The following is a 12,462-nucleotide window of genomic DNA, read 5'->3' as shown; positions in this document are numbered from 1 at the left end:
ATACAGAGTTCATAGACATTTTTGCTTTAGAAACAAAACCAATTTCAGTTAATAAATCCTATAAACAAAAGCTTCGCATGAAAGACAAAACCCCCACCTACACGAAAAACTATAGAATACCACATGCACATAAAGAAGAAATCAGCAAACACTTTGAAAATCTCGTTAAACATAATATAATTGAACCTTCCGTATCTGAATATAATAGTCCAATCTTGTTAACATAGTTCCTAAAAAATCATTACCAGGTAACACAGACAAAAGATGGAGATAAGTTATGGATTATAGAAACATTAATAAAAAATTAATAGCCGACAAATTTCCACTTCCAAGAATTGATGATATATTAGATCAACTTGGTAGAGCGAAATATTTTTCTTGCCTAGATTTAATGTCAGGTTTCCACCAAATAGAGCTAGCAAAAGAGTCAAGAGATATCACATTATTTTCTACTGACAATGGATCATTTCAATTTAAAAGATTGCCGTATGGACTCAAAATAGCTGCAAATTCATTGCAAAGAATGATGACGCTAGCCTTTTTAGGTTTAACACCTGCACAAGCATTTCTCTATATGGATGACTTAGTTGTCATAGGTTGTTATGAGAACCATATGTTAAAAAACTTAACGGATGTTTTCTCAATATGTAGAAAATATAATTTAAAACTACATCCTGATAAATGCCTATTTTTCAATCATGAAGTGACATATCTGGGACACAAGTGTACAGATAAAGGCATTCTCCCTGACGACAGCAAATTTCAAGCAGTGCAAAACTACCCAACACCACAAAACGCTGATCAGGTGAAAAGATTTGTAGCGTTCTGTAACTACTACAGACGATTTATACCCAATTTTGCGGAACATTCCCGCATACTGACAAGGTTATGCAGAAAAAATATAATATTTGAGTGGACAACTGGATGTGCCAGTGCATTTCAATATCTTAAAAATGCATTATTGCATCCAAATATATTACAGTATCCTGATTTCAAAAAACCATTTTGCATAACAACAGACGCCAGCAAATTTGCTTGCAGAGCGGTATTAAGTCAGGAATATGAAGGCAAGCAACTTCCTATAGCTTACGCATCTAGATCATTCACAAAACGTGAATCAAATAAATCCACAATTGAACAAGAATTAGCAGCCATACATTGGGCAATCTCATATTTCAGGCCATACATATGTGGTAAGAAGTTTTTAATAAAGAGCGATCATCGCCCATTAAGTTATTTGTTTGCTATATAGAATCCATTATCAAAACTGACAAGAATGAGGTTAGATTTAGAGGAGTATGAGGTAAAGAAAACTATGTTGCGGATGCGCTATCCCACATAGAAATAAATGATTTAAAAGATATACAATTAACGATCAAATGTAACATTATAACACAGTCAATGGGTAATAAAATAACATACGAAGACGAAAATAAAAAAGATCAAAAAATGAATCAAAAGCCCAAATTAAATGTATATGAAGTAATAAATAAACATGAGATAAGAAAATAAAACGAGCTCAAATTCGATCCTCCAAAATTATATATTAAAAATGGGAGGAAAATTATAAAACAAATAAATACCTCTACTATAATTTGATTGTTCAAGAGAAAATTGATTTAGATCAATTATTCACTAGGCTATATGCCTGCAATCACAAGAAAATACAATTGTCCTTAGACGACAAATTGTTTAAATATACCCGGGTTGAAAATTTTAAAATAATGGGCAATAAAATATTAAAAAATACAATAATTGCGTTAACGCCAAAATTGATTCAGATAAAAACATAGAAAGAAATAAATAAAATCTTAAAAGAAAATCATGATGATCCTGTGGCAGGCCACCCAGGAACAGAATGTTGTCTAAAATTCGACAAAAATATAAATGGAGAAATATGACCATTGACGTTCGAAGATATATAAAGAAATGCGAAAAATGCAGTAAAAATAAAACAATTACTAATACTAAAGAACCATTGATAAACAGAAACCCCAACGACAGCTTTTTCGACAGTTCAAATAGACAGTTTAGGTCCTTACCCAAAATCTGAAAATGGTAATGAATATACGGTCACAATTTTGTGTGATTTAACTAAATATTTAGTAGCAATGCCCATACCTAGTAAACATGCTAAAGTTGTTGCCAAAGCAATCTTTGACAATTTTATTCTCACTTATGGCCCGATGAGGACGCTCATTACGGACATGGGAACAGAATACAACAATGCAATTTTTACTGAGTTGTCCAAGCTTTTAAAAATTAAACATAATACTTCAACACCATACCATCATCAAACGGTAGGAGCAGTAGAACGTACACATAGAACTTTCAATGAATATGTACGCTCGTACATATTTATTGATAAAAACGAATGGATGAGTAGCTCAAATATTTTCTTACTGTTATAATACTACACCATCCACTGTACACAGCTATCGCCCCTTTGAATTAATTTTCGCTAAAATACCACCGAAATATGACTTTTTAAAACAAGGAAGCATAAGCCCACTATATAATATAAAAGCTTATGAAAAAGAAATCAAATTTAGACTTCAGGTAGCACAACTCATCAATTAATAAGCAAAGCAAAGAAAAAACAAAAATCACATAAAAAGAGATTAAAATTTTTTGAACAAAGAAATTAAAATTTGTATTTCAAAAATCATAAAAACAAAAACATATATTTTTCATTATAATTAACTTTATTTCCAATTTATAGATATAAGATTTAAATGAAATTTTAATATCTACATATATATAAAATCGTTTGTTCGTCTGTTCGTTACTCAATAACTTTTTAATGACTTAACTAATCTTCTTGATACTCTCAGATCTTATTTATATAGTTTTTCGGCGTAACATAGACTATTAAATATAACATAGTAACATAGACTATTCGATATTAGTTATAATTTTAACTTAAATAATAAATTAAATAATTTCTGTTTCAAACTGTCTGACAGTTTGAATGATACTGATTTCTGTTTTGTTTATTTTTGTGTATTTTTGGGTATATTGTTCGAACTTTTACGAAGTAGCAGAAATAACAGATATAATAGAAATTCTAAATGCTGTTTTGTACGTATTAGTTACAAAACACAATTTTTATTTTAATGTTTTTATTAAATTTGTTTTTTCTTTAAATTTAGGAATAAATTTTGTAATTAAATATATAAACCGCCCTTATGCTGTCGCGGATCGCAATAACTAGAAAGTATGTTTATTATTTTATTTTTGTGTGCACTTCTTTAAATTTTAGATTTTAATTTAGTTACAAACGGAGCGTCTGCAATTAGAGTGTTGCAGTAACAAAAAGAAAACTGTTCAAGTGACAGTAAAACATTTAAAAGTGTTTTATTTATTACTATTATTTGACATTATTCACTTAATAAATTTTTAATATACGTTTTTGTATTATTTACAATCTCTTTTTTTCTTTAACAATTCTGATTTCAATTTAGTTCTGTTCCACAAGCTTTTATATTAATGCGAGCTGAATTAATAACTACAAACCAACTCGAGAACAGTGCTACAGAGCCCAAAAAATCCTTTTAAGACTACTGCTGACTGCCTTTTAAACAAAACTTCTATGAATCTTATCTTCTAAACTTCTAAGAGTTTAGAAGGTAAGTCAAAGTGACGAGCTGACCTTTGTTTCTGCTATTGTGTAGGTCTCATATGACGCTGCCTACTTTTAGGCATGCCTTATGATTGAATAGAAAATAAACAAACCAATAACGTTCTTTTTAGTCTGGATGAAAATTTAAAAGCATATAAAGCATTTACCTGTGCCTTTCGATTCATAACACAGAAAGAAATACCATTCCTGGTACTTACAGTTTCAAAAAATAATTTACGATTAATTAAATACAAGAAATACTTCTAAGATTTAAATATATAAAGATGAATTTAAAACTTACTTGAAAACATCCACACCAACCACGTCTGCCTCGGAATGCTGGCATTTTTTTTTGTTGCTGATTGCGGTAGAATTTTTGTAAAGGCGTTTCTTTGATTGCTTCCGATTTGTAGCCAAATGTATAATCTAATATATTTTTCGCATAATAAGAGCCATTGCTGATAATACCGTTGTCTTCATTTTTATCTATATATGCGGTTTCTGACTGTTGTTGGTGCCAATATTGTTGTAGACTGTGCAAGCAATTGAGATTGGAAAGACTTACCTTCAATTGACTGATGTCAAATCGCTGATGGAAGGATGTTGATGAGGTATCGCTAGTGGCGCTATTAGCGGATAAGTTAAGAGTATGTTCCTTGTTACCTTGTTGTATATGTCGTGGGTGTTGAATATCAATTTGTTGCAGTTGAATATTGCCACCAGACTTTTGTAGGATGTTATTTGGTATATTTTGTAAATTTTCGCTTAAGTCACTAAGCGTGTCGGATTTGTTGGCAAAATTAATAGGACACGATTGGAAAGTCTGTAATATACAACAAAATTATGCTCTTATATACGATAAATGATATTCGTATAACTTATCAATAAATAAAATATATTAACCTCTCTATACATTTAAAATATAATAAATATGTTTGTCAAGATGCTTATAATATAGTGAAAGAGACTTCGGAGACTAAATGAAACTTCTGAAGAGCAGATGAGGTCATCAAATGGATTGGTTATTTAAATTATCTAACATGTACTATAGAGTTAGTTACAAAATAGTTGAAGAAAATAAATTTTTAAAATAATGTTTGAATTTGTAAAGAATTTTTTACTTTACTACTTTAAAAATAACTTTGAAAATCAGCTGACGCAGATATAATAATATAATTACAAAAAACCGATTTGCGTGAATGACCTCGATTCAAAGAGGTCAAAGATTATAGAAGTTTAAAAGTAAAATGTTAATTTGACTGGACTATTAATGATTATAATGTACTAATTTTAGCCATCAGTTTGGGAATTCTGTTCAAAGTTATTTAACCCATATCCGCCCAAGGATTTTGTTTTTGGAATTTTTGCTCAAAATTTTATAGATTGGGTATATTTAGGTCAAAAATCACGAATCTGGAATCCAAAATTTTTTGCAATTTTTTGTTTTGGAAAAAGGTGGTGTTGATTAATCGAACAATGGGCGCTTAAGCTCATTTTTTTAATTTTCACTTTTTTACATAATGCGTAAACGAAAACGTTTTTTATTTTTAAATTAAAGTAAGATTTCAATATTTAAAAAAAAGATTATTGTTTAACTATTCCATTTTATTTTTTCTGTGGAATATTTCAAAACAATATGTGTGTAGTGGTATATTACACCTTTTACACAAATATGGGAAAGGTTTATGGCAGAGCTTGCACCGTCACTTTATATGCCTCATATTTTTATAATTCAGGTTGTTCCTCCTTGGAGATTGACATTGGAGGAAGGTTAATAGTGACCTCGGCATCACTGTTGTCATTTTCACTAGATGATTTTTGTCCTTCCGTTGACATTAGAAGTTGTTTCAAATTTACGTATTTTTGATGAATGCGCTGCTGTAGACTACTAATTTGAATTTGAGTTCTTATTTAGGTCGTGTGCGAGTTAGGCTAAGTTGCGTTCTAAATGAGGGAAATTCTAAGTTGTGTCGATAATGTATTGATGTGTCGATACGTGTTGATAAAATGGCAAAATGTGTGCAGTGCAAAAAATCCCAAAAAATCTCCCATTTGGTTTAGCATCAACTTAGCCTAACTCGCACACGTCCTTAAAATTCTATTCCTATTTATACAAAATTGATTTCAAATTACTATATTGTATTTTAGTACCGCACAAATATTTTCAAATTTAAATTTACATATTATTGCTGTCGTATAATAAATTTTAAATCACTCGCTTTTGCCGGCTGAATGCAATAAAATAAGTATTTACCGTACTTTTATTGCTTTAACTATTGTTCAGTGACTACAATAGCGATACATTGTAGTGCACCGTTTAAAAGAAAAAAACATAAGCATTAGTGCCCTTTGTTCGAAAAATCTGTGTAGGCTAAAGGAAAGACTTGATAAAAAAATTTAAGTGTTTTTCAAGTTTGACTTATTGGCAATAAAACTGTATAATTATTTTTTTCATATATTATTTTTATTCATAATTTTACCATTTTTTTAAAGTAGACTAAAAGTATTGGGCGGATATGGGTTAATAAACCAATGAATCTTTAAAGAATCTACTAATGAATTTAAAATGAATTTAAAAGCACTGTAAATAGAAGAACTTCTACATTTAGAAGTAGTCATAGAACAACATAAACTTTCAGTCCGATTTAAAACTTGAAACTGTCGCCACTTCTAGGATATCGCATTGAATTCTAAAGATATATAGAGGCCGACCATAAAGACCAAAAGTCGTACCCAAAACAAATTGATTTGCCCCCATATACAACATCAATATCATCAATTTATACAATGATGTACATAATTATTGGCACAGCAAACATATTGAACATATTAACATAGTTTTTATCCCATTAGTACAGCGATTAAATTCACGAGTTCGAATAATAAGCTCGGTAACCGAGCAAAAGTGCAACATTTTACGCTAACTCGTGCTTGTATCGATTTGTTAACAACAGCTCTTATAATCAGCTGTTTAATGAATTTGTAAATTATTGTGAAAACAAAAGAGATTCAGATATACATACATATATATCTGTAGAGTACTTAAATACATTACCGAAAAGTGCACAATTCAACACTGTTCATTGTGCACTGCTTTTTGCTTAGTCGTTCATGGGGCAGGTGGCTTCTAGACATAAGAAACGGTAAACGTGTTTCGTAATTAAGAATAATAATAAAGGAAAATCTCAGATATTACACTGGCGACGAGGATGAACGCTCAATTTGTGCAGGTAGTGCGTAAAATTCCATATTTTGATTGCGACCATAATCAATGGCACATATCTAAAGCACAAATTAAACAATTTTTTATTGTTAATAATATTGAGGAGGACAAACAGAAGGCGATATTGTTAACAGCAATATCGGAAAAGTCGTATCAATTGCTGCAGAATTTATTATATCCAAAGAAAGCAGATGATAAGATCACCACGTTCATTAATTGTTTGGATGTGTTAGATAAACACTTCACGGCGCCAACATCAACTTTTGCGGAGCGATATAAGTTTTGTGGCGAACTCGCCACACATACTGCAGCGCCCTCTGTGTGTGAATGTACACGCACTCGCACCATCTGTGGGCAAAAGGAACATTTTTCAATGAGCAGCTAACTTCAGTAACTGGCGACTGGCTTCCTTCTTCTTCCTATTTTGCACGTTTTAGTAACACAACGTTTTTATCATTTTGTAAACATTTGTTATATTTATTTAAAATAAAGTGTGTGGTAAAAACCCACATAATTGGTGACCCCGACGCAAATTAAACACATAATTGGAAGCAGCGCAAGTTATTTATTTATTTCATAAAGTCAAAACAAACTTGCACAATGTTGGGTGACGCAATGCTGAACAAAGAAGCAGAAATGTCTAATGCCAACAAAGAAACAACAGCAAAGTCAGCAGCGGCAGACACGAATTTCACAACAGTAAAAAACGATATTGATGCAGTAAAGTTAACGAATTTGCCTTCATTTTTGCAAACTGACCCGGAGTTATGGTTTACTCAAGTGGACGGATTACTACACATCAATCGTATCAACTCTGATCTATCCAAATTCTACACGGTAATCACAGCACTAGACGGCGAAACGCTTCGTCAAGTTTCAGACATAGCAAAAAATCCGCCAGCTATGGGCAAATATGAAACGTTGAAAAATGAATTAATTTCACGATTTGGGGAGTCGCGTCAGAAACAATTGATTAAATTGCTAACGGATTTAGACGTGTCTAACAAGCGTCCAACGCAGTTGCTCCGAGAGATGAGAGATCTGGCAGCGTCAAATATGTCGGAAGACGCCTTGTCAGCACTTTGGTTGCAGCGATTGCCTAGTAACATTCGTTGCATCTTATCTGCGAGCAGCTCCAAGGATGTTAATCAAATGGCCGAATTGGCAGATAGAATAACTGACAATATGCCCACTCCTCATTATGTTATGGCTACCGCATCTGCAATTAACCGACGCAGTAACACAGAGGAATCAACATTGGAGGCACGTGTGACAGCGTTAGAAATATCTCTGCAACAAGTGGTAAGTAAACTAAGGGAAATAGCAATAGAGCTCAGACGACCAGCAAGCTCACAGGGGCGAAGCAGGGCTCGCAGTTCTAGCAGAACTCAGTTTAAAAGTCAGCGTGAAGATCGAAAAGTCTGTTATTATCACATTAAATTTGGAACAGCTGCAACAAAATGCTTAAAACCATGCGAGTTCGGCTGCCAAACAACTAATATCAAACAGAAGGAAAACTAAAACCGTTGTCGTCCACAAGTGCAGTAAACGACAACGCGCTGGAACACTGCACTGAAGAAGCTCGTTTACATGTAATTGATCGTATCTCAAATATGAAGTTTCTAGTTGACACCGGATCGGCCGTATCCATTATTCCTTTAGCAGCAATCACAGTGAAACGCAATCTAGTGCCAGATGATCTAAAATTATTCGCAGCAAATAATTCATTTATTAAAACGTACGGTACTAAGAGACTTAGCATCAATCTTGGTTTACGACGCAGTTTCAATTGGAACTTCATTATAGCAGACGTCAAATGTCCAATCTTGGGCGCAGATTTTCTGGCGAAATATGGTCTAATTCCAGACATAAAATCAAGACGGTTATTAGACCCGCTTACTACATTGTCGTCATCTGGTGCAGTTGAAACCACATCGATACATTCGGTATACACATTGGATCCAAATTCAAAATTCTTTACAATCGTCAACAAATACATTGATTTGTGCAGTGCAAATAACTATAGCCTCCCTGACGCATCTGTAGTCTGTCATCAAATAGTCACTGATGGTCAGCCAGTGCATGAAAGGTCACGCCGTTATTCAACGGAAAAATTAAAGGCAATTCGCGAAGAATTTTCAACGCTGTTGGAGCAAGGAATTATTCGTCCGTCAAACAGTCCGTGGTCGAGTCCAATTCACCTGGTAAAAAAGAAAACAGGTGCTTGGAGAGCCTGCGGGGACTTTAGAAAACTAAATGCGCAAACCAAACCAGATAGGTACCCAATACCATACCTAGACCAAGTAACGGAAAAACTACATGCTAGCAAATTTTTTTCAAAGATTGATATACATAGAGCGTACTATAACATACCGATGCAAGCTGATGACATATGCAAAACCGCAGTAAGTACACCCATTGGGTTATTTGAATTTGTAGTCATGCCGTTTGGTCTTAAAAACGCTACGCAAACCTTTCAAAGGTATATGGATTCAATGTTCAGGAAAATGCCATTTGTCTTCTGCTACCTTGACGATATTTTAATATTCTCAGAAAGTGAACAGCAGCATTTGGAACATGTAGAAGCAGTACTAAAAACACTTAATAAGGCCAAGCTTGTCATAAACACCGCTAAGTGCGAGTTCGGAGTTTCACAACTAAGTTTTTTAGGGTATGATGTATCAGTCGATGGTATCAGCCCGCCTGTAGAACGAGTGAGAGTAATTAATGAATACACGAAGCCAAAGACAGTAAAAGAAATTCGTCGTTTTTTGGGAATCCTAAATTATTACCGCAAGTGTATTCCACAGGCCGCCAAATTACAAGCACCTTTAAATGAGCTATTAAAAAATTCAAAAAAGAACGACAACACGCCTATAACATGGACTACCACGTTAGATGCAGCGTTTGAAAACTGTAAAACAAGTGTAACCGCGTTACCTAAATTAACATTTTTGTCTCCATTAAGTGCAATTCGATTGACATCGGATGCATCAAACAACGCAGTTGGTGCAGTACTGGAACAGCAAGAAGGTGATGTTTGGCGACCGGTTACGTTTTTCTCTTCGAAGCTCAAGGCAGCACAGAAGAATTATAGCACGTACGACAGAGAGTTGCTAGCTATATATTTAGCCATAAAAAATTTTAGACATTTACTGGAAGGTAGAAATTTTACAATTCAAACAGATCACAAACCGCTCATTTATGCATTCCAACAAAAGTCAGATAAAGTTTCACCACGTCAACTACGACAACTAAGTTTTATTGCAGAGTTTACAACAAGCATATCATACATAGATGGTAATGACAACATAGTGGCTGATAGTTTATCCAGAATTGATGCAATTAATATGCCTACGGTTATAGATCTCGAGATGATTAGCAACCATCAGAAAATAGATGAAGAGCTTAAGCAGCTATTAAAGTCAGATTCAGCACTTCAATTACAAAAACTTTTGTTACAACCCGATATGTCAACCTTTTGTGATGTATCAACAGGAATCATCAGACCATATATTCCATCATCACTTCGAAAGAAGACATTTGATACAGTGCACTCCTTAGCACATGCTGGTACTAAGTCAAAGACGCAAACGAAGAAGCAAGTAACCTTTAATGTGAAAGATCCGTTAGAGTAGCAGGTTACAATCAACAGTCAACAAACCAGACCACCGGTCCAGCTATTAAGGGGGGAGTACTGTGGCGAACTCGCCACACATACTGCAGCGCCCTCTGTGTGTGAATGTACACGCACTCGCACCATCTGTGGGCAAAAGGAACATTTTTCAATGAGCAGCTAACTTCAGTAACTGGCGACTGGCTTCCTTCTTCTTCCTATTTTGCACGTTTTAGTAACACAACGTTTTTATCATTTTGTAAACATTTGTTATATTTATTTAAAATAAAGTGTGTGGTAAAAACCCACAGTTTTATTCTGCGAATAAAAGTTCAGCAGAAAGTATAAATGAGTGGGCAGTGCGTGTCAGATCACTTGCAGTTAATTGCAATTTTGGTGATAGCTTGGACACGGCGATACGAGACAAATTCGTGATGGGGCTTGAGAAAGGTCCGGCACGTGATAAAATATTTCTAGAAGACGCAAACACGTGCATTATGGCAGAAAGTTATCGATATCGGCAATGCAGCGGAGTATATGCAAAAGCAGCACGAGGTGACGATAAAGCAGATTAGCGGTGAGCTGTTATATATGAATAACGGGAGAAGCATAGGCTCAAAAGTTCAACAACAACAAAAGCAAAGTGGACAGTCGCCGCACCAACAACAAATGCTATGTACAGTGTGTGGATACAACAACAACAACCAACAACAAATGCTATGTACAGTGTGTGGATACAAAAATCATATGGCTTCGGAGTGCAGGTATAGAAATTATAAATGCAAAAAACGTAATAGGCCATTTGAAAAAAATGTGTAATTCTAGTCAACAGTTACAAGATCAAAAACAGTTTCATTTTGTGCAGACTGGTGAAGCTGTCTTGTATGCATTGAATGGCGGGGGTAATAAGCCTATAATAGTCACAGTACATATTGAAAATATTGAACACATTGAAAAATTAGAACTGGATACAAGATCCACTTACAGTATTATGTCGTTAAACACATTTTAAATCAAAACCAATAGAAAAAACTAGCATTGCTCTTAAATCTTATACAGGTGAGCCAATATTGCCAACTGGTAGTTATGATTTGTGTATAACATATAACGGTAAAAGTGATATAATTAAATTCCTAATAATTAAAGGAGGGGGTCCTCCACTGTTAGGCCGTAATTTTATTATAACATTTAAACCTAAAGTCGCTGAAATTTTTAGCTTAGAAACAGATGAAAAAGAAGAAATTGTACAAATGTTTAAAAGTTTGTTTGACGGTGGGATAGGCCGGTTCATGAAAAGTAAAGCAACACTAAATTTAAAGGTTGAGGTCAGATCAAAATTTTGCAAACCCAGACCCGTGCCATTGGCTATCAAACCATTTAGCTAATATAGGTGTGCTTAAGCCGGTGACATATAGTGATTGGGGAACATCAATTGTACCAGTGTTAAAGAAAAATGGTGAAGTTGGAATTTGTGGTGATTTTAAAATCACAATTAACCCCAATTTAATTGTAGAAAAATATCCCCTACCCCGTATTGAAGATATTTTCGTTAAATTAGAGGGTGTGGTTGAATTTTAAAAGTTGGATATGCCAATGGCATATCAGCAGATCGAATTAGATGATCAAGCGAAAAAATTTACAACTATTTCTACTGGCATCAGCACCAGCCATTTTTCAGAAAATAATGGACAAACTATTGATTGGGTTAGAAGGAGTTGTAGTCTTTTTAGACAACATTTTAATAACTGCGTCGAATAAGCAATTACACAGAGAGAGACTGATAAAGGTTTTAACAATATTAAGAGATGCGGGGCTTCAATTAGCACGGGAGAAGTGTATATTTTTTTCTGATAATCTAAATTATCTATGTCTAATCGTTGACAAAAATGGGCTGCACACTTGTCCGCACAAGGTCAAGGATATCGAAAACATGCCTTATCCTACAAGTGTTAAAGAGCTTCAAAGTTTTTTAGGAGCGATTAATTTTTATAGAAAGTTTAT

The 12,462-nt window shown here is 33.9% G+C and overlaps 1 protein-coding gene across 3 annotated transcripts in view; it reads right to left on the bottom strand.

Annotated features, from left to right (window-relative positions):
* Positions 1 to 12,462, bottom strand: part of LOC119668775 (disheveled-associated activator of morphogenesis 1) — a 101,412-nt gene that overhangs the window by 47,383 nt on the left and 41,567 nt on the right. For 2 of the 3 annotated variants that reach the window (XM_038078402.1, XM_038078401.1), the window contains exon 2: positions 3,924 to 4,445. In XM_038078402.1, the coding sequence (XP_037934330.1) occupies positions 3,924 to 4,445 (522 nt within the window). The remainder of the gene's footprint in view (positions 1 to 3,923; positions 4,446 to 12,462) is intronic. The other variant, XM_038078403.1, reaches the window with a different exon arrangement.

This window comes from Teleopsis dalmanni, chromosome 1, assembly GCF_002237135.1.
Source record: "Teleopsis dalmanni isolate 2A chromosome 1, ASM223713v2, whole genome shotgun sequence".
In the NCBI taxonomy this organism is placed as follows: domain Eukaryota; kingdom Metazoa; phylum Arthropoda; class Insecta; order Diptera; family Diopsidae; genus Teleopsis; species Teleopsis dalmanni.
Note: the sequence above shows the minus strand (reverse complement) of the source record. Positions and strands in the feature narration are given on the sequence as shown.